Here is a 23,620-nt window from a genome sequence, read left to right on the forward strand (position 1 = left end):
TTTACAGTCTTTTCTTCTAATTTCGTTCCCCGTAATTCCTGAGCTAGATGGATCATTAGCCCAGTGGCATAGCGTGGGTTGTCAGCACCCGGGGCAAGGCAAGTAATTTGCGCCCCCTAACCCTAACCCCCAGATGTTGTGCCCGGTGCAGCCGGCACCCCCTGCACCCCCCCTGCTACGCCACTGCATTAGCCTGATCCAGTATGTTCTTACTATATAACTGGATGATATAATTAAAAGCTTAAGAGCGCATTTGCCATCGTATAAAGATGAGACACAATGCACCGAGCTTTCCCTGCCTTTAGAGAGTCAAAGGTGCTCCTGTAACTGAAAGCAGTGGAAGGCTGGGCCTAGCTGTTGCTTCTCTTTGCAAGTCACACACATCGTAGAAAGTGTAGGGCTTGTGTCAAGTGAAGATGGGCGAGACACCAAGCGTTTAGTTCCTCTTTAATGGAAGAGGGACTTATGGCTATACAGGACTGCTGAGCAGCAAAGTCAGGATCTAAAATAGCAGAGCAGGAAGAAGCTCTGTTAGTCATCTAAACAGTTTCCTTTCCCTCGAGAAATGTTTTGATACGCCCTGAAAAACCGTCTTTGCTCACACATCTGCAAAGCAAGCCCTTTCAATATGGATACCAAACCCTAAACATAGACTGGAAAGAGAAGTTGCTGAATTACAACTTATCACCAAACTTAAAACCATGGAGAAACCTGGCCTGAACAAAGACCTTGGATTCTTATCTCATTATACATGACAAAGCCATTTTTCACCTTTTCACCCCTTGCTTCTCCCTGTAAGACCTATTGCAGTAGTTAAGAGTCGTCAACAGGCTCATCACAGCTATCTGCCAATCACCCATTCCCACCACCCTTCTGAGTAATACCCCTCCCCACCTTCTCACTATATAGAAGGGTCTGGAAACTTCTGTTTCAGTGTATCTGAAGAAGTGTGCATGCACACGAAAGCTCATACCAAGAACTGACTTAGTTGGTCTTTAAGGTGCTACTGGAAGGAATTTTTTTTGTTTTGACTATGGCAGACCAACACGGCTACCTATCTGTAACTGAAACCCTAAACATGTTTAACTTGTATCTAAAAACAGCCTCCAGCATTTTCTTCACATTTGTGAATAGCAGTAAAAAAAAAAATAGCCATGGGCAGAACTTTTCATGCTGCCTCAAACACCGTGCTTTTTGATAAGAGTCCATTCAACTGTGTGGCATCAAGTGATATGAAATGCATGTGTGAGCCAACCCTAACCCTCACTTTCTTTTTCTTTTAATTTTTGAGGGGTTTTTAATACAAAAAGGAGCAAAAGAAAGGTACATGCTACCCAAACAAAAGCACACAGAAATGCACTATTATTTACACAAACATAAATCCTTCCTGCCCACAATCGCTTTCCACCACCACACCCCTCGACCTCCCTCCACCACACCACAACTTCCTTATTTTTTCGATATAATCATTGCACACTTTAGATTCTGGATTTTTCTCTCTTTATAACATTCCTAGATAATGTTGTTCTTTCCGCTTTACTCCTTTAATCTAAACATATCAACATATTCAATGTTTCCATGGAGCTTTGTTTCCAGGTAGGATCACAGATGCAAACCCAAGTACAGTAATACAATATTATGCACAGCAGAGATGTGGCTCCTCCACTCATTCTTCTCAAAGGACGAGTTAACTGGCCTGCCCTGATAACACCTTCAGCTATACCAAATGCAAGTTTTATTTGTGTCTCCCTTAGCAAAAGTGAGACCTCAAACTGAGTTACAGGTTGCTGTTTTCCAAGTCCTGATTTTTTAAAAAAATTAAGTGTTTGAAGAAATCACACCATAAAGCAACTTTTTAAAGCAAGTTTCTTTATTGAAGTAAACCCTTCATACATAATTATGTTTCGGTAAAATCCTCTGGGACATCTTTGTGCCACTCTTGAACTCAGGAGCTCGTTTTGGCCCAGTGATATTATGAAACGACTGTGACATTACAAGAATCTTATTCCAGCTCCAAACTGAACTCCGTCACATATTCTGGAAAAACAAAAATAATTAGTATGATATGCAATGTACTGTGATAAGCATTTTAAATGCAATTTTAGCTTGAGATAATGCTTTACATTTTGCTGACCTTTAAGCAGAATATTTGTCTCACTACTTGGCTTTATGTCACTAATTAAAGATTATAGATTTCAGCTGTGATCCTATGTGCACTTACCTGGGAGTAAACCCCACTTAAAACAGTGTAATTTGCTTCTGAACAAACATGCATATGAGCATGCTGAAGTTTTCTTCTCCATTAAGCTTGACAATTAAATAGGACCCTATTAAAATATGCTGATGAGACCAGATTGCATTTTTTTTTGTTTTCACCTAAATTCACATTGGTGGTTCTGTTTCTGAAACTGTGCTTCAACTTGGAAGCTGAAGCCAATGAAACTGTGCATCCTTTATAAAAATGCATTTTCTGAGAAGAAATTTGCAGTCTAGAAATTCTCCTGGATTCCCAGGTGGCAGCAATGGCCAAGAGAGCTTTTTATCAGTTACACCCTTGTGCAAAATAATTGAAACAAAGAATGTTTTCTATTTTACTCGTAATCCTGTACAGTGGTACCTCTGGTTACGTACTTAATTCATTCCGGAGGTCCGTTCTTAACCTGAAACTGTTCTTAACCTGAAGCACCACTTTACCTAATGGGGCCTCCCATTACTGCCGTGCCGCCACCGCACAATTTCTGTTCTCATCCTGAAACTAAGTTCTTAACCTGAGGTACTATTTCTGGGTTAGCGGAGTCTGTAACCTGAAGCGTATGTAACCTGAAGCATATATAACCTGAGGTACCACTGTACTCAAAACAAACACGAAAAGTCAGTGGATCATTATGCTGTTGGAAGCCTGCAGCAAATAGAAGGAATGATGCGCTCACCACAATATGTTGAGCAGGCATAGGCAAGCTCGGCCTTCCAGATGTTTTGGGACTACAACTCCCATGGTCCTTAGCTAACAGGACCAGTGGTCAGGGATTATGGGAATTGTAGTCCCAAAACATCTGGAGGGCCGAGGTTGCCTATGCCTGATATTGAGGTTCTACGAAAAAGTTATTCCAGAGCTGGAAAAGAGGTATCCTGACAGTACTGGGATATTGCAGCACAACCTAGCCCCCTATCACACATCGAAAGTGGTGAAGAAATTCATGACAAAGCAGGAAATACAGGTCGTTGATTAGTCAGGGAATTCCCCGGACGTAAATCCCATTGAGAATTTGTGGGCTATAGGCAAAAGTCGCCTCCGTGCTGTAGACTGTACGACTATGGAGAAGCTCATTCAGGCACTGATTCAAGTCTGGTACAGGGATCCGAAAATCAACAGTGACTGTTCAAAACTAGTAGACTCCATGGCAAACCTTGTTCAAATGCTGCTTAAAAATAGTGGAGGTCATATCCATTACTAATGTACGTATATGTGAGTTTTGTACATGTATATGTGAGTTTTGTACAATAAACTACATTGTTTGTTTCAATTACTGTAATTTGCACACGGGTGTACATCTCATATATTAACTGCACCCCTTCTCAGAGAACAAGGAACATGTCTTGGTTCTCTTGAAAATTAAATTACTCTAGTGTGTTCCATGAGACTGTCCCTATCATCATTAGCATACAACTAGGTTGACAGATGATGCAGAAAGAAGACCAAACCAACAGTTGCTCAGCTGTGCTGGATGTTAGTATGAGTATGAGTGTGACTCAAAGTGCTGTTTCTAATGCACCTATAAAGCCTTGCATTACTGTTTTCCCTATATCAGCCAGTGTACCCTCTTTATGATAGGTAGAGGAAGTCATGCTCTGAATCCTGGTTCTGCAGAAAGTTTAAGGAGAAAGGCTTTCCCTGTGACATTTTCTCCAGGGAAGCAATTAAGCAACAAATCTGTCTAGTTTTAGATGACTTGGCAGGGAGGGGGAGAAAAGAGAATCACTGGGGGGGGGGGTTAGCTCTCTAGTATTTTTTTCATCTTATAGCTTTGCAAGTCACTGGGCCCTGAACAGAGGATATGCTATCAGCTCTTTTATGTTGGTATGCGATTAAAGAGGAGCATATAGTGGATTTTACAGTTTTGAAGCTGTAAAATACCTTATTTATATTTTTTTAACATATTAGGTGGAAAGGCAATTTAGAACAACCGAACATACCTGTCCCCACTTTGTACTCCCATTGGGATACAATAATTGAGTTCTAATCGAGCAATGTTTCCAAGCCTGAGAACTATTCCAGCACCATAAGACCATCGGATGCACTCTGCTAGTTTACGAAGATGAGCCTTAGGACCTTCACCTGGGAGTGGAAAGGAAGCCAATGAGAATGAGACAATAACCAAATGTTTTCATGGCCAGTAGCCCAAGTTCTGTTCCAGGTAAAAGGTAAAGGTAAAGGTACCCCTGCCCGTACAGGCCAGTCTTGACAGACTCTAGGGTTGTGCGCTCATCTCACTCTAGAGGCCGGGAGCCAGCGCTGTCCGCAGACACTTCCGGGTCACGTGGCCAGCGTGACGAAGCTGCTCTGGCGAGCCGGCACCAGCGCAGCACACGGAAACGCCGTTTACCTTCCCGCTATAAAGCGGTACCTATTTATCTACTTGCACTTAAGGGTGCTTTTGAACTGCTAGGTGGGCAGGAGCTGGGACCGAACGATGGGAGCTCACCCCGCCGCGGGGATTCGAACCGCCGACCATGCGATCGGCAAGTCCTAGGCACTGAGGTTTTACCCACAGCGCCACCCGCGTCCCTTCTGTTCCAGGTACAAGGCAGTAAACTATTTTAAAACACTCAATTTAAAAAATGTAATTTTTGCAGAAACAGTTAAAATGCCTTAAAAGGGGGGGGGGCTCCAATGTATTTGCTTCTTACCATAATTAAGATTGCAGAGGTTGCCAGCATTGAGAAAGAAGTGTGTTCTGAATAGATCTCCAAATCCTCCCCGGCCAGGCCGAAAAGGAAGAGGAGTGTACAAATGCAGACCTCCAGCCCAGTAAGCTTCACCTCCCAGGTAATCCCCTAGAAGAGTAACACAGCACAAAATATTTGCTCCATCAGCAATCCCAAGAACACTATTCAGTATAAGAAAGAGGTATCCTCCGTCACTTCAGGCTAAATCTACTTTTTTGCCATAATTGTCCATAGAAGCACTACACACTGTAAAACTTTATTGATGGTCCCACCTGCTGGCAATGGATCACAGAACAACTTTCAGAACAATATTGTGGGACGGCTACAACACCTTCCCTGTATCTGGGGTTCAAGCTGGAGGCGTAGGGGTTTCCAGGGCTTGGGTGACCCCTTTTTGGCTTCACCCAGGCCTGGGAAGCTTGCCTGCCTAATTACAACAACACCTTTCTTTACTACGTTGTAGGACGTAGGCAGAAATACAGATACATAAAGAACGCAATTTTGTCAATGCATCTTTCTGTTTGTTCACTTAAAGAAGGTAGATTTCCAGGGGAGACTGAGTAACTTTTTTCTGAAAAGGGGGTGGTAGGTCTGATAAGTTTGGGAACCTCTGCCATAGAATATTAAACAGCCCAAGGTCTGGTTGAAGAGGAATGTTTTTGCCTGGCACCTAAAGACATGAAATGAAGGTGACAGGTGATCCTCCTTAGGGAGAGCATTCCACAAATGGGGAGCCACCACAGAAAAGGCCCCTTCTCAGGTTGCTACCCTCCAGACCTCTCACAGAGGAGGCACATGAAGAAGGGCCTCAGGTAATGATTACAGGGTCCAAGTGGAGAGAGGCAGCCCTGGAAGTATTGCGGTCCTGAGCTGCTTAAGGTTTCATAGGTCAAAACCAGCACTCTGAATTGGGCCTGGAAACTAACTGGCAGCCAGTGCAGTCAGGCCAGGATTGGTGTAATATGCTCAAACCGTCTAATCAGGTAGACCAACCACCTATCATCATCATCATCATCAAGTATTCTCAGCCCATTTTCTGGGTCCTAGTAAAATTATTGACAATGATGCAGCCTACTAAAAATGTCTCAAACCTTCACTCTGTGGTCCAATGCTGTACATACTGAATCCACGCACACTTGTTGGTCCGCCAAGATAAAATCTACAAGGAAAAGAGAACCATTACTACATGTGAAGTGGCAGGCGACAAGGTGTGTTACAGCAGGCAGAAGGAACTGTACTTAACCACCTCCTAACCTCCAGATCCACCCTTTCAATATGATCAGGGCATATCCCTGTCTAAGCATACAGAGGTGCCACTGTCACACCTAGTTTGGCCATCCTTTGCTAAACTTTTCTGAGATGCAGGAAATGCTGCCATTAAAGCAAACTGCCAAGTAGCTTGGTTTGGAAGCCATGCAAATGAGTACCATTAAAATCAATGCTTAAAATAAATTTCTTGATGCAAGAGATGCATCATTTCAATTTATATCATATGCCAGACAGACAATAGGCAAACTCAAAGGAAAGCAAGTGGAATTACTTACCTATCAGCAATACTTGATGGTTTGTCTCCAATAGGAACCAACATTCCACCCCAAAGAGAAGTTGATAAAACCTTTAAAGAGACAGGCAATCATAGATTGAGTAAAATATATGATAGGTGTACAGATAAATGTTGGAGATGTGGATCCTCGAATGCAGGTATGAGGCATGTTTGTGGTCTTGTTCATTATTAATGAACCCCTAGTAGTAACTAGATTAATCACACTAATAACCCATTATGTTGTAACTTTGGACCCTTTAGCAATTCTGTTGTGTTATTTAGATGACTAAATAAAACAAAGAACCTGTATGGAACTTAATAGTCGCTGCCTGCATGTTAGCAGCCCCAACATGGAAGAACAATTTACCACTTACAGTGAAAAAATAGCTAGCAAAAAGTTTGGAAATAAACCCACAGTTGGTTCAACTGCAGGATGGAAAAGAAAAGGGGGGAATTTTAGGAGTAAAATGGCTCACATTTATTGAATTTGTAAAAAATAAAAATATGTACTTTCTGAGGCAACATCAGTTCCTTCCAGAATAATAGTTTTTGTTATGTTGCCCCTTTTTCATCTTAGCATTTCCAGTGGGAACTAAGTTTTCAATACATTCACAACAAATTAAAAGGCTGTCTGGGGCGGTATAAATGACAGTGTGGCTCCACATAATGCAGCTCCAACCCCTAAGCCACTTTCATATTGTGGAGCCTTTTAAAAGAAAGGGTAGAGTTCTCTATATTGCACTTTTAAAAAATCAAAAGGGCACAAATAGATGGATTTCTCTAGATTGTACCTATACACTGCAAATTATGGTCAGGAGCCAAGAGTTGCCTAATGTTGAGCAAAGGGTTATGCCATTCTCTCTCTCTCTCTCTCTCTCTCTCTCTCTCTCTCTCTCACACACACACACACACACACACACACACATTCAAACTGGCTTCGTAGAACAAGAAACCTCCCCACCACAACACTAACTGCTTCTGGAACTCCCTCAAGTTTCAAAACTTACATGACAATTATCACACCTGCATTTTCCCTGTTAGGAAAATGCACACATTTTCTATATTCTAACATGCAAGCTGAACTGATTCCAAATTGAACTGCTAAATGCTGTACTTAAAACAATTTGTAACTTTAAAAAGATACATTATTTCATTTGGGGTTTTTTTAAAAGGTACTATGATATGAATCGTTTACTCCCAATAGCACCAAGTACTTACTGAATCCCACAAGAGCTTCTTATTAAACTGAAGTTCAAAGTCCTCTTTCAGAAAACTCACATCACCACCAGTATAGCCAGCCAACTCCTAAAATACCAAACAGACTCTTTTGAAGACAGAAATATAAATACAAAAACACATTTCCACACGAATCACTTGTTGTTTTATTATACTATACTGTACTATATATGAAACAAAATACTGATTTGAAGGCTAGTTCAATCATGCAGGGAGCCAAAGTGTACAGGACTTCAACTAATAGTGCCATATTTTGCATACATATTGCAAATATAAAACACCCACCCACAGCTATTTTCCAGAACCTGATAATACCTGGTTTATTTTCAGCAAAGCACCTCGTCTCGGCAAGATTGAAGAGTTACGAGAATCAATTACCATTGCGTGCTATAAACAAACACACATATGAAATGTTATAATGTAGGAACAGTCAACTATGACATTCTTTTTTCCTGAATTGCATAGAATCTTATTGGAGATAGAGGAAAAAATTATTCATCACTCCTCTTTTGGGCAAACATTCTACTAAACTCTTAACGTGATACTGCATAATCAAAATTATCTAGCAATAAAAGGTTCATCCTTAATTCTGAATTTTACTGAGTAGTTTTGTAGACCAAGCGTACACTGAGCATTTCAACATGAAGCTACCACATTATGTGGAAACTGTGGCCAAGATCCAATTCGTTACACTGAGTGGCTGCATTCCTTGTGACAACTGCCAGTTATCCAACTGTGCACAGGCAACTGAGTATGAATACACATGTGAAACTGCAAAGGAGATATTTGTTCTCCATCTGCAGTTTGCTGGATCACAGCGATACTACCAGCCACTGCAACGTTAGCTCTGTCTCAGCAAGTGAAGAGAGAGAGGCGTACTTACTGATATGTGGAAGAAAAGGCAACTCTTACAATATTCAGTCCCCTCCCATGTGAGAGAATGGGGGGGATACCTCCCTTAAAATGATGCTCCCCTGACTAAATAATAATAATAATAATAATAATAATAATAATAATAATAATAATAATTTATTAATATCCCGCCCTCCCCAGCCGAAGCTGGGCTCAGTGCGGCTAACAACAATAAAACAGTACAACAGTACAACACAACACTCTAAAATCATTCCTTATAAAATTAATTCAAATTAAACCACTGGCAACCATTGGGCCAGAGCCCTGTGAAGATTGCCAAAGGAGGGAGTCAGGCTGTGCCCTGGCCAAAGGCCTGGTGGAACAGCTCCGTCTTGCAGGCCCTGCGGAAAGATGTCAGGTCCCGCAGGGCCCTAGTCTCTTGTGACAGAGCGTTCCACCAGATCGGAGCCACAGTCGAAAAAGTCCTGACTCTAGTTGAGGCCAGTCTAACCTCTCTGTGGCCTGGGACCTCCAAGATGTTAAATAAAAAAAAATTATAATTTTTTTTTTATTAGCAATGGCATATTTTTAGCCAAGTAAACATTCTGATAGATCAATTGAACCTTACAGCTCTTATTGTGAATAAATATACAATTGCCACTTCAGCTATTAACTATGCAAGACATACAGCAAAGCCAGGTTCCCTTTGCATGTGAAAAACCAACTGCTATTAAGAAAGTTGTGTCTCTCTTCATGTTAGGAAATGTACCCTTACAATGAACTGAAAATATTAGGTATGTTGTGAAACCTTATAACAATAATATAAGTAGATAAATATGAATATAAAAGTATATATAAATGAATAAAAGGATAAAGATGCTGTAATCTGATATATATATATATATATATATATATATATATATATATGCTTTCGTAGATTTTCACGGGTACAGGAATGCAGGTTTTGGTGTCCTCGGGTGTCTTCCCGTGTAAAAGTTGGGGTGTCTAGGCGACGTTTCGACGAGGTCTCACTCGTCATCTTCAGGCTGGTGCTTTCGGCTTCTTGTTACTGGAACAGAGCGGGATCTCAATGTTTGAGTTCCTATAAATACTGTAGAGGGGGTGTGGTGTCTAGCCTCCAATGTTCTGGGCAGAGAGGAAGTTCCCAGGCTAGTGTGCCTTTTCTTCTTTTGTTCCTTAATTACTTGAGAGATACCTTGAGTGATTTCTTGAGTGGTACTCAGGATATCACTCAAGAAATCACTCAAGGTATCTCTCAAGTAATTAAGGAACAAAAGAAGAAAAGGCACACTAGCCTGGGAACTTCCTCTCTGCCCAGAACATTGGAGGCTAGACACCACACCCCCTCTACAGTATTTATAGGAACTCAAACATTGAGATCCCGCTCTGTTCCAGTAACAAGAAGCCGAAAGCACCAGCCTGAAGATGACGAGTGAGACCTCGTCGAAACGTCGCCTAGACACCCCAACTTTTACACGGGAAGACACCCGAGGACACCAAAACCTGCATATATATATATATATATATATATATATATATATATATATAATTCAGCACAAAAATCAGCTTTCCTCATATCCGTATAGACTCGAATCTCTATTGCTCTTGGGCAAGAATGGACAACAGGTGTCATAAGGAACCATTATTTCAGCACTATTGCATTTGGCTTAATTAATGTGGTACTATTCATCAGCATTTGGTCGTACTTAAAAAATTCATATTCCAAATAGCAAAAACCTACAGACACAGATGACTTGAGTGAATGTCCACTTTCTTCTCGGACAGAAAATGATGCTGTTCTTGCAAGACAGCCAAGCTCCCTCCAGACACCCTCCCATTTTAGTGTGTGGTTGGTCTTCCATATGGGAAACTGTAAAAGAAACAATTTCTTTAATTATGAATGAGAAAACATTTACAGATTTCCAGCATCTTTCACATATTTCTTTATGAGCAGGAGCACTGGGTTTACTGGTAATGCAGCCAGTCTTAGAAGAGCCAACTCAGACTATAGGAGCTGCTGCTAAGGTACTTTGCTTTGACAGTCTCCTCCCAGGTTCACCTGGCTTCTCTCTTGAGGACAGGTGCTAGCCAGGTGAGCTGGCTTTTTGTGAGGAAGGTGCTGGGCTGCTAGCTCCTTTGAAGAGAGTTGCTAGGCTCTCAGCTGGACCGGAGCCGAGGCAAGCAGCAGACATGAGGTAACTCAGTGAATTCTCACAGAAAGGAGATGCTGGGGTGTTGAAATCCATGCAAGAATTTGCCAGTTCCAGGAGGCAGCACTGGAGCAACAACAGAGCAGGAAAATTTTCAGTTGCTGCATCTGCTTCATTTTTAAAATGCTGCCTCCATTGCCTTCTGCTCCCCCACCTCAATTTTAGCAATGCAGAAGATGAAGCAAGAAGATGAGAGGAAAAGGAAAGGTTAAGTCTATCATGCCCAGCACAAATATTTCCTCCTCCTGAGTTCTCTGCAATCTTCAAAAAACTTGAGAAAACTTGGTTTGAGTGAGGGGCAGCTGCCAGACAGAGAGGCACTGTCACTGCAGGTAACCAAATTTGTGGATTTCTCGTTCCCCAGCCAACCATAAACAAGTAGTGCTATTTTACCTACATTGAATTCTGTTGATATTCCTCTATCAGTTTCACGAAGAGAACTCCAAGGAAATTGCCCGGTTACTTTATACAGATTGAGAGAAAAGCTAGAAACATAACATTGAGATTTGGATTACTACAACAAAGAAAGGAGCTGAAGAACAAGTGTTTCATAAGATCACACCTATGGCACTGCTTAACTTTACCTATAGCACATAAAAAGAACTCTTTACTTGGCAAGCAGGTCAAAGCTGTATGGCTCTGCCACATTTGTCATTGTAAAATCCTTAAAGGAAAGATGTTAAGATTGCACTCGTGGTTCAAGTTCCTGGACCTCCAAACTAACCTTCTGTGCTGTATGGTCAACAATCCTAATTCACCATATGCCTCACAGACACTCTCTGTCTCTTACTAAATGAGCCAGGAAGGCAGAGATAGAATGGTGGTTCGCCACTAGCAGGACAGGAGCCTAGCGCCAGCTATGCCTTCAAGCTAGAACTGGAGCCCTTAAGTTAGATCTAAATAGCTAAACCACAGAAGAATTGCTTACAATAGTACTGTACAAAATCCTTTAATAGCTTAAAAACCAATTAATAAGTTGGTTACAGAAAATGGAAGATAATTCTCATATGTCATCATTAATCAACTTAATTTACTTTCAGTGTTAACAGTGAAATGCAGATAGTTGTACAAGGAGCTGCACAAGCTTAAGAAGAGGAAGAAGAGTTTGGATTTGATATCCCGCCTTTCACTCCCTTTAAGGAGTCTCAAAGCGGCTAACATTCTCCTTTCCCTTCCTCCCCCACAACAAACACTCTGTGAGGTGAGTGGGGCCGAGAGACTTCAGAGAAGTGTGACTGGCCCAAGGTCACCCAGCAGCTGCAGGTGGAGGAGTGGAGATGCGAACCCGGTTCCCCAGATTACAAGTCCACCGCTCTTAACCACTACACCACACTGACACTCCACAGCAGCGGTCTCTTAAAGTGCTGGAAGCCGAGACATCTACATTAACTTTCTGAACAGAACTATTTGATGAGAAAAGGCAATTTACCATTTTATCATGAAATTTTACTGTTTTGGATTTGACAAAAACTGTTGAAAGCTTAAGAACATATGGGAGGGATGAAACAAACTGAGCTGCCTTTCATTATCTTTGTGTGAGTGGACAGACATACAGCTGTTAGCGCAGACTAGATTTACTTGCAAACATGTCAAAACAGAATGATACTGTATTTGTCTTAGAATTAGCTGAAACAAGAGATAGAAGCTAAACAGCAAGATATCTTGCTCACTTTCCCCAAAGTTCACCAGTGTTGGAAATACATAGAAATATAACCTGATTAATGCAGAATTAGTTCCAATGTAATACTTTGCACACATGGTGTGAGGAATCACAGCCCTGTATGTATACATGTAAAAAATATAGTTGAATGTGTCACCCAAAATGTTTGCTCAAAAAAATCTCCTGGGCTAAAGCTAGATACAGTATTTTTAATAATGATAATAATAAAGTTGTGAAACCGACTTTCTATCCATGGGAATAACTCCAAAAAGCCATACCCAATTTGGGCATTAACATGTTCTACTGAGGCCTGGTGCTCAGGAACACATCACCAGAGGGGAGTTTTCCCGGCTGCTGAAAGCCTGGCAAGATAGAAGGGAGAAGAAGGACTTTATACATGACTTCAACAGCAATGGCAGCTGGGAGGCCAGAGAACCAGCAACATCTGATGCCCATCTGCCTGGTAAGACCTACAGCAGTCAAGAAATGTCCCATTCAAGGAAAAGCATAGGAGAGAATGAAAACTTAGGAGTAAATTCTACCATGTAAACTGCCTTAAGAACTCTTTTGTTGGAACTAAGGAAGCATAGATTCTAAAAGTGCAAGACATCGGGTTGTATCCAATGTGGAACTTCTGTTTCCTCTCCAGCCACAACACACATACCCCAACATTTGTTCCAGATCCCCCAAGCCTTCAGAGTGAGGGTACACAGGGGTGAGTGGGTGGAGCAGACAGGAGACTAAGCTCTGTTGTTCACACTAAGTCCACTGTATAAGCAGAGCTGAAGCACTGGGTATGGCCCAATCTGTTAACACGTGCCTTAAAATATTTGCTAACGGTCATAGCAGTGAAAGCTGTTACCAACTACTCTCAGTGTGACCAACTGCAAATGAGAGTGAACGTACTGTGTATTGGGGTCACTACCTTAAGTAGCTCATCTTTCAAAAAATGGGGTGTATACTGGTGATTTTATTGTCCTTTGCTGCACACCACTTACAATACATTTTCAAGGGTCTAGGGTTTTTCTAAATAGATGTACATAACACTGAAACCTTACTACATTCTGAAGGTATCTTACTTTCTTTCGAAGTGGCCAGGCTGTGGTTTGAAGAAAGAGAGACCATATGAAGTTTCCTTTGTGCCATAGGAGAACTGAAATGTCACCTTCTCGGCACGTCCAAATATATTCGGGAGTTTGAGTCCAAGTACCTGCAAGTGTCAGAATAAACACTGAAGCATCTACAACTTTGCCAAGACACTTGCACACTTAACTGTTTTCATTAGTTTTTTGCTGCACACAAATGTTTCCAGCGGCAAAGGATACCTGCTCTGCGCCCCCCTTTAAATGTTTTTTATCACTATGGTACCCCACCTGGGCTCTGGCATTGAGCAGGTTCCAGGTGCCATCTTGGTCTATCTGTCCCCCTCAATGTCCCAGAAGTCATTTGGGGGCATGGGAAGAGAAATATGACCACTGTCACAGAAAGCACAGCCCACAAAGCTGCAATGGAGAGAGGCTGGGGGGGGGGAGGTGTGGGGGGAGGAACTCACCTTCTGCAAGCATCCTTGAAGATGCTGTGACTACAGCCCATTGCTATTTGTGACATTTTAAACTATGTGAATTTTAAAACCCAGTTAATATTAGACTTACTAACCCATATTTCCCCAAACCTTCATGGAAACTTTGCAGTTTTCAAGTAGTTGAAATATCCCTTTTTACCGTTATCTCAAGCTTCTCCATAAAAAACCCCAGATAAATATATTATACACCATAGGTAAAGTACCAGTGATCATATTGCTGTCAAATGTATGAAAGATGAGAAAACACATAAATCATTGCATGTTTCTCAAATTGGAACCCTAAAGCATTTTTTATAATTTTCACACAGAGCTGTCAATCATGTTCTAAATTTACAGAAGCATCAGTTTTTGAAAACATGTAAATCTCCTGACTACAAGCTTCTGATTTCAACTGAAACCTCCCTTCATTGAATCTCATAACAAGATGACATTATATTATAATAAGCACTCAATTAAAAAAATGTGTTTTCAGCTTGGAATAAAATATTGCAATTATTTACAGTCTCAGCATATTTCTACACAATAAAAGCTGTCAAGAGATCAGAGATTTCTAGGACAACTGTAGAATAAACAGAAAAAAATGAACACATACACACCTCATTTATTTTAATGGAACTCTCATTCCAAATAAATGTATTTATGACTGGAGAGGGAAATCTGTTTTACCAAAATTAATTTAAATCACTTATGATAAACTAGCATATATCATATCACCACAACTTAGATTGCAGGAGGTTGTTAAGCAGGTCATACCATGCTCCCTTCATTATTGCCAACCATAGTATTATAACTTCCAGTTAATCTTCTCAGTTCTGTTACTTCAAATGTTACATCTAAACCATTTGGAAGGGCATCATCTCCTAAATACACAGACAGAAGTATTAGTAAAGAAAACAATTTTTTAAATCCAGTTTGACATTTCTAATTATTAAAATACAGTGTTTCTTAAATAGCTTCTTAAAATACTTTAAATAACATATGTAATACCTAAATTAAGTTCTCACAGTTTAATACACTCAGAAAAATGCCTTCACAGAAGCTAATACTGTACCCCAAATAGATTCATCCCATGCATTTGACTTTCTATAATACTAAACGCTGTTTGGTTCAAACTATGAGCACTTAACAGTGGAATTGAAGATTTAAGCACAAACCTCACAAATCAGGACAGGAGCAGAGATCTGTGTGCCTTACCATACTTCCCTCTAGCCTCTTATAACATTTCCTTTATTTTTATTATCATAATTAACTAATTAATCACTCTCTACACAATCATCCCAAGGTGATGTATAATAGTAAAAAACAGCAGCAAAGGTTTAAAAAACAACAACTAGCTGATACATTTAAAACAAAACTAAAGCAATACAGAACAGACACTCATGGCAAGGACCCATTCATCCAGCTGGGAAAGCCGGGGGGGGGGCGGGAATCTTTTATTGTTTTCATAATGTACAAATAGTGGTGCCTGTCATATCTGAACAGGAATGCTATTCCACAGAACAGGGACAGCTACACTAAAATCCCTGCTCCAAGTTACTGCAAAAAAGGCTTCTAAGATCTTGGAACTTGCAGAAGTTTCCCCACAGACCAAAAGGCCCACAAAACCTGATACTGCTGTATAGGGCCTTACATGTTAGTATCAAAACCCTGAACTCAGCCTGGCAGCAGACTTGGAAGCTAGTGCAAATCCTACAAGCAGGGTGTTCTATGCTGGCAGTCGTCTGCCCACAAACGCAACCTAGCCGCCACATTCTCCAGCAGCAGCAGCCTCCAGACCAACCCCAAGGGGAGCCCCACACAGAGTGCACTGGAGTAATCCAACTGTGAGGTTACCAATGCATGGACAACTGTGGTCGAGCTATCCCGATCCAGTCCTGGTACTTCTTTCTAGTATTGGGTCTTCTACCCTCACAATTTCAGCTGATTAATAAGGGAAAGTCTGTATCAACCTTCACTATCCATTTATCCTGGGAAGGTTTTGTACTACAACTCCCATTATTCCTGATTATGTGTCATAGTAGGTGGTGCTGATGGAAGTTGCAGTCCAAACCCTCTGGAGGGCACTAATCTGGGGAAGGCTGGTCTAGATGGCAGCAAACCAGCACCATGTTTTAATTGGGGGCAAGCTCAGTGCCAAGGCTAGCACTACACAAATAGTTATAGAACTCAATGAAAACAAATACAACATGTCACCCTGATGGATACTTTGCTGCCTGATATCTATATATTGAAAATAAGCAATCCTTTCATTTATGCTACACTAGAACTATTGAGAAGGACACATGTATAAAATAGTCTGACCTATCAAAGGAGGGATAGCCAATTTTAGTTATACTCAGAGTAGACCTACTGGAATCAACGGATTTAGGTAACTTAGCTCCCATTTATTTCAATGGTTCTCCTGCAAGAGTTACTTATTTTAACCTCCTTCAAAGTATTTAAATATTACACATATTAAACTACTATAAAGCTATATTAAAACTCAAGGAAAAACAAATCACACACACTGATAATTACCTTGACACGTATCAATTAGAACATCCACCTGTCTAAAAATTCCTAGACGGAGGAGCTTTTCACGAGCTTCATGGGACTTCCTCATAACCTTCAAAATATTTAAGGTTTAGCTTTGCACCTTAATGACTAAATGTTCAACAGTTATTTGCCAAATGCATACATTCATTATCTCACATACTGCTGTACATTTTCATTACACAAACGGGAATTCCACGACACAGAGTGGGCCTCACATAAATCAGTTTAGCATCCAACCCCAACATGTATAAGTAACTAAACTCAAAAAGTAATAACAGGAATTCATGAGGCTTACGTCTGCAAGAGCAAGACTGCAGTTTAGCACCATATTTATACACTGGAATATCTGCTTATAAAGAATACCTATGCTTCTGTTAAAGCATGTTTTGCAATATTGTTTCGGCATGTCAGTTTGTATAGCCTATAAACCTGCTGCGTCAAGGCCCTATGTCAGCTGCTGCTAAGCTTTTCTGTCTAGTGTTGGTGTTTTGTGTACTGAGGTGTTGTTATATTTTGAATGTCATTTTTAACCTTTTTCTTAACCTAGATTGTAAATTGTCAAGAGATGCCCTGTGCTAAGTGACTTAAACCAGGCATAGGCAAACTCAGCCCTCCAGATGTTTTGGGTCTACAATTCCCATCATCCCTGACCACTGGTCCTGTTAGCTAGGGATCATAGGAGTTGTAGTCCCTAAACATCTGTAGGGCCATGTTTGCCTAAACAATATCATAATAGTAATATTAAACAAGGATCCTGACATTTTTAGACTTCATAGTATTTTCAAGCTTTTGAGGGTTTCAGAAAGTGAGTCTAATTTCACTACTTACATCAATGAGGTCTTTAGCTTTGAATACGTCACCAATTTCATACATGATAATGTCATCTTTAGTCCTTCCAAGTCCATCAAAGTGCACATGTTGAACCACAACCTAAAGATTAAGATGGTTCTCATCAAAATGTTAACCCTGGAAACATTCCAAGGACAACTAGAATTTCTACTCAACTAAAACATAATGGTGCCATAACCAATGAATTATTGAATTACAATTCCAAGACAGCACAGAACATTGTCTCATCATGAATCAAAGTCAAGAATTTTAAGTGGCAAAAACAGCATCATTATTAAACAGGTTTTTACATTATTTTGTGGATGAAGCCCACATTTTACCAGCTTCCTCACAAGAATATCATAGGGGACTTTGTCAAAAGCCCTACTGAAATCAAGATACACTATGTCCACAGCATTCCCCTTATTCACCAAGCTTGTAACTCCATCAAAAAAAGAAATGAGATTTGTCTGGAATGACTTATTTTTGAGAAACCCATGCTGAGTCTTAGTAACCACAGCATCATTTTCTAAGTGCTTACAAACCAATTCTTGATTTTTTTGTTCTAGGACCTTTCCTGGTATTGATGTCAAGCTTACAATTCGGTAGTTATCTGGGTCTTCTTTTTCCCCCCTTTTGAAGATGGGGACATTTGCCCACCTCTAGTTTGCAGGTACATCACCTATTCTCCAAGAATTTTCTTTACACAATTGTTTACTAATACCTGAGAATTATTCATTGCTAAATGGTAAGAATTCTGCTCCTACTAAAATTATGACTGTGTTACAATGACTGTGCACTGTTAAACAGAAAGACAATGGGGTATCCCAATACTCACATCTTTATTTTCCAGTATTTCCTGTTTGGTTTCTGGCTCAACTTCAACCAGTTCAGCTTCTTCCCCTATAGCACCAAAATCAGGTCCGCTCATTGGAAGAGGCTCCAAACTCTGAACAGGATAAAAATTCACCAAATATATCAATTGAGTTAAATTGGATTTAGTATTTCAAGTCCTCAAGTATTTATAGTGACTCTTACCATTCCATCCACCTTACCATAAAAGGATGCAGTCTTGTGCAGTTGTGTTCCCAGTTCCCATGCAGTTTCATTATGAAAGAGTGGTAACGGAATGGTATCCAATTAAGTCATAAACAGAGTAGACTCACTGAAAGTGGCAGGCTTACGTTATTTAAATCCAGTTGTTTCAATAGTGGATATCACTCATAATGTATACTGCATAAGATAAGCCTGTCAGTCAGCTCAGTTGGAGAGAATGTAGTGCTGATAATGCTAAGGTTGTGGGTTCGAACCCATCCAGGCCAGCTGTATATTCCTGCATATTCCTAGATAACCCTTGGGGTATCTTCCAACTTTACATTGCTATGATTCTAATTGCCTTCCACAGTATTACATTTTTCAGTTTGGCTTTTTATTTTACAATGCACTTGGTCAGTATAAGTGCTATTTAGAGAATGAGTATCTCACAGAATTCAGAAGGGTTATTTAATAAAGAAAGATGATTTTAAGATTTTAAGCAGGTATATATTTTTAGACGTAACCTGCATTGGTCATTTATGTTTGGGATGTGGCTCTCATTCCATTATAGACACCTATGGTGTTGGCTGTGTTGTCCCTCTTTGACCAGCTGACACAAGCTGCATAAAACTTTGATTTCCAGAATCCTAAATTCATTTCAATATGAGACCACTGGAAACTGTCACCCTATACTTAAGATACTTTTGAATGTGAGCTTTAAATGTATACTTTGAATAGCCCTGTAAAACTTCACCCACCTCTATTCTTTTCAGACAGCTGCTTTGAAATAAAGGTACACTATTAATGCTGCAACAGAGAAGCTTCGGATTTTGTAATCCAGTGTGTGGTGGGGGAATAAATTAAATACAAATTGTCATTTGGGTTAATGTATCATTTTGATTCTCTAATATGCAGGGATGGGATTGCCAATTTTTTGAAGGAATTTGAAGACACTATGAAACAATATTGATATAAAAATGTTTGGAAAAGAGCTTTGGTTGAAAAGTTGGCAACAACATTGGCCAGGATGACCAAAAAGAGGGATAGTTTAAGATCAGAATGGTTTCATTTTGTAATGCACATGAATAAGAAAATGAATGATGTAATGCTGCCATCTAATTATGCTACTTTGTGGAACACAGCTGTTTATTTTTCCTGTAGCAACATTAAGAATAGCAACATTTGCCATCTTTCTACTGTACGTTATAGAGCAATTGTGGGGGTTCTGCTGTGTCTAATAGTCTCTGGAACTGAGTTTTATTTACATTTTAAGTTATGGTCAGAAATTTATTTATGTTTTAAGTTTTTGGGTTTTTTCATGTTTCTATGCATAAAATAACAAAACATATTTTTTTAATAAACAATGTGTTCTATTTTTCTAAGACCTCGAATGACCTGTTCACTTGTAGCTGTTTTGTTATTGCTCTGTCTACATTTTTGCATTTCACTTTCTGCTTAATTTGTATACTTATGCTACTATAGGATTCTCACAGGTACTAGAAATCATAGAATTGTAGAGTTGGAAGGAACCCCGAGGGTCCTCTAATCCAACCCTGTGCAATACAGGAATCAAAACTACAGCATCCCTGACAGATGGGTCATCCAACCTTTGCTTCAAAAAACCCCCAAGGAAAACAAGACCTTTTGAGGGTGTTGGAACAGCTCTTGCTGCCAGAAACATCCTCCTGATGTTTAAGATGCAAAGTGTAAGTGCCACCTCCAAGTCAGTGAGATGTACGTGGGTGTGTCATGAAGACTTTACATTCACAATAGGTGTGTAAATACTATGCTGCCAAGGAAAGCACTGCAGTCCCACCAGAGACGCCATCACAGGCAGCACCACTTTGGAGAATTATCGATTAAGGCTCCTTAGGGGAAGCAGGAGCCTCCCAGGCTCCACGCAAGCCAGTCCAAGTCTGCTGGCCGCAAGCCCTCCGCTCCCCCCTCCTTCCTTGTTCCAAAGGCTTGAGGCACCAGAGCATGTGCAAAGTCCACCACTACCCAAGGAAGGCAGGCTGGAGTGGAGGCACCGGATTCCACAGCGCACCCAAAGCAGCCTTCATGCCTTTGCACATTCTCAAGGTCACACTCTGCACATGCTCAGAAAAACGCTGCTCGGAATGTTCGGTATTGTTTTTAAGGAGAGCCCTAAAAAAGGGGGGCGGGCATTCTGCACATGCTCAGAAGAACGCAGCTCAGAAGAGACAGTATCCTTTTCAGGTGACGCCCATAAAAAACCCAATGACAATAATCCTAGGAGGAGGAATTCTTCACATGCTCAGAGGAACGCTGTCCCGAGCCGCCGGGCGTTGTTTTAGCGGTGCGCGCGTGCATGTGAGGGCGCGCGGGGCGGCGGGCGTCTCCGCTACCTTGGCGGCCCCGATCCCTCCCCCGCCCAAGGTCGCCGCCCTCGCCCGCCAAGCCCGCGAGCCGGGCGCTCCTTACCCGCGCGTGGACGGTGCCCATGGCCGCCTCTCAGCGACGCCGAGCGGCAGAGCGAGCGGGAGAGCCAGCGAGGGAGCGGCAGGCGAGGGAAGAAGCGCCGCGACGGTCCCTCAGGAGGAGAAGCTGCAGCGCGGGGCGGCGGCCATGACAGGAAAGCGCGTCGGCGGCAGAAGGGCCCGCCCCGCCCTTCCCGAGCGAGTCTGATTGGCCAGGCCGGGGCGGAAGGGGGCGGGGACTGGAGGAGGCGCGCACGGAAAGGAAGGGCGCCGAAACCGTAGATAAAAGTGAAGAGAGATGAATAGGTGCCAGCTTCCGGGATATATGAGGGAACTAGCTAGCGGCAAGAGGAGGCAGCAGGGTCCGTAGGCGCACAGGAGTTGTAAGAGTGGGCAGGGACCCCCGAGGGTCATCTAGACCAACCCCGCTGCCATGCAGGAATCCCAACACGCGTCAGATATGGGACCCGAGCGGACCCTGTTTCGCTTCTGCAGATGAGCTTCGCCTCCGATATGCGCTTCGCCTCCGGTGCCCCCATCTCTCGGGTTCACGTCTGAACCCTACGTCTGTCCCCCCCCCCCGGGTTAGTTGGGCAGCTGACCGTGGAAATTGGGCGGATTGGTGTCGCCGGAAGAAGCGGCTCCAGCAAAAAGGTGGGAGCCGGCGCGAAAGCGCCTGCTGTGCTGTCTAGCTCCAATTTAAAAAGAGAAGTTTTTTAAATAGCGCTTTTATAATTGCCACGCTAAATGCCTTTACAGGATTGTGAGAGTCGTGCCCCATGAGACCACAGAGCCATCTTGCAGGTTAGCGGTGAGTGGCTGAGACATAGCTGTTTGGATCCCAAGCCCCAAACCGCAAAAGACAGACATGCCACACGCAGGTTTGCAGCAGGCAAAGGCCAATCTACTTAAAATTTCACTTTGCGGTCCCAATCCGTCGCTCGCGTTTCGCATCCAACAGCACGATTCAAAAGCACGTGTCGATCTGTCTTCTGGCGCTGCCTGCGATGGAAGGGATTGCACCTCCTGTCGTGAGAATTGCACCCTCTGCACACGCCCTGTGGGTCAGGGTCCCTCTCCTTCCTGCTGTCACAGGAGTACAAGAAAAGATCTGACTTACTCGCCACCTTACTCTGCATTGTTTGTTGCAATTCTCCGTTGCATCCTTACTGCTTGAAATAAAAACACAATTTTTTTCCCAAAAACACAAAATTAGAAAGAGCAAGCGCTTTTTTTACTGTGCCGCTACCTTCTTATTTCTGCTGCCTAAAGTAAAAACAGTGCGTTTCTACATTCCACAGACAGATTTCACTTCTACCGAAGGCAAAAATGAAATTGGGGTACTAAAAGTACCAAGAAGCTCCATGTTTCTCTGATAAAGTTGCTATTAACGTTTATTATCCATAGGTCAATCCATCCCCGGGCATCTCCATGGCAAGAGAATTGTATGCTGGACTTTGCAATTGGAACTCACAAGCAGAAATTCCTTATTTATTTATTTATTTATTTATTCATACATACATACATACGCCGCTGTTTTCCCTGATATGGAGTCAAGGCAGCTTGCAGATGAAATAATAACAGTTGAAAGATGGGACAATCGTTTTAAAAAAGCAATGAAACATGAATAGAATTAAACCATTCTATTTTTTAATCCAATGAAAACATGCAGATCATTACAATTAAAAACAGCACAGCACCAGACCTGTAATTAAAAGTATGTAGTCAGTTCCCAAACAGCCTGTTGGAATAAATTGTCTCTGGGTGACTCCCAATAAAGTTCCAAAGTCTTTTCACAACCACCTATCCTCCTGTGATTGGGCCCTTGGCAGAAGGCAAAAGGCTCCCAAACTTACACCCATGCCGTATTCAGATACCAGCCACTGAGATGACTCACTGCCCCACCCAAAACTTTCAGGCAAAGCATTGTGGCAATTGTAGTTTTATAGCAGGCTCTAAGCACTCCAGACTCCTGGTGTAGAGCCAAGATTTTCTTCAGTCCCACCTACTCGTACATTGTTGTTGTTGTTGTTGTTGTTGTTACTTTTATTTATTAAATGTATTACATCACTTTATCTTGCCCAAAGCAAAAATACACACATTTGAAAATGTGTAGCTTGAAAATGCACACATTTTAGGCCACTCTTTTAGATTCTATTTAGCCAGAGTTTGGTTCAATTTAAGCATGTGCTTTCTAAGTTTGGGTGCATTATATCCTTCATCTGAGAGAGTCCTCATAGGTTCCTGTTCACCTGTGTAAAACAGGTATGAGCCCATACCTTAATATGTAAAAACATTAATAGTTTTTAAAGGCAACTTATCTCCGTGTTAGGGACGCAGGTGGCACTGTGGGTTAAACCACAGAGCCTAGGACTTGCCGATCAGAAGGTCGCTGGTTCGAATCCCTGCAACGGGGTGAGCTCCCGTTGCTCAGTCCCTGCTCCTGTCAACCTAGCAGTTCGAAAGCACGTCAAAGTGCAAGTAGATAAATAGGTACCGCTCCAGCGGGAAGGTAAACGGCGTTTCCGTGCGCTGCTCTGGTTTGCCAGAAGTGGCTTAGTCATGCTGGCCACATGACCTGGAAGCTGTACGCCGGCTCCCTCGGCCAATAAAGCGAGATGAGCGCCGCAACTCCAGAGTCGGCCACGACTGGACCTAATGGTCAGGGGTCCCTTTACCTTTATCTCCATGTTATGAAACACCTCATTTATTCTCTACTAAATAAAATGT

The 23,620-nt window shown here is 41.8% G+C and overlaps 1 protein-coding gene across 1 annotated transcript; it reads right to left on the minus strand.

The window, feature by feature from the left end:
• Positions 1-1,850: 1,850 nt before the first annotated feature.
• Positions 1,851-21,066, minus strand: SAMM50 (SAMM50 sorting and assembly machinery component). Its single transcript, XM_083738832.1, has 15 exons — positions 20,895-21,066; positions 18,253-18,363; positions 17,415-17,516; positions 16,569-16,656; positions 14,805-14,911; positions 13,549-13,679; positions 11,207-11,294; positions 10,341-10,469; positions 8,042-8,113; positions 7,709-7,795; positions 6,492-6,562; positions 6,039-6,106; positions 4,909-5,055; positions 4,195-4,336; positions 1,851-2,037 (listed from the first exon to the last, which is right to left on the minus strand). The coding sequence occupies exons 1-15, from the start codon at positions 20,913-20,915 to the stop codon at positions 1,992-1,994; spliced, it is 1,410 nt and encodes a 469-aa protein (XP_083594958.1). The 5' UTR covers positions 20,916-21,066; the 3' UTR covers positions 1,851-1,991.
• Between the last annotated feature and the right edge of the window lie 2,554 nt (positions 21,067-23,620).

The sequence above is a fragment of the Podarcis gaigeae genome (genome assembly GCF_964106915.1).
Source record: "Podarcis gaigeae genome assembly, chromosome: 5".
NCBI lineage: Eukaryota > Metazoa > Chordata > Lepidosauria > Squamata > Lacertidae > Podarcis > Podarcis gaigeae.

Bases quoted from the DNA above. Each gene is read 5' to 3' on its own strand.
- SAMM50 (XM_083738832.1), bottom strand. From the start codon at position 20,915: ATGGGCACCGTCCACGCGCGG. The intron at 10,470-11,206 runs GTAGGTAAAATA...TTTCTTTTACAG, and splicing joins GAATATCAACAGAATTCAAT to TTTCCCATATGGAAGACCAA. The intron at 6,563-7,708 runs GTAAGTACTTGG...GTCTCTTTAAAG, and splicing joins AGAAGCTCTTGTGGGATTCA to GTTTTATCAACTTCTCTTTG.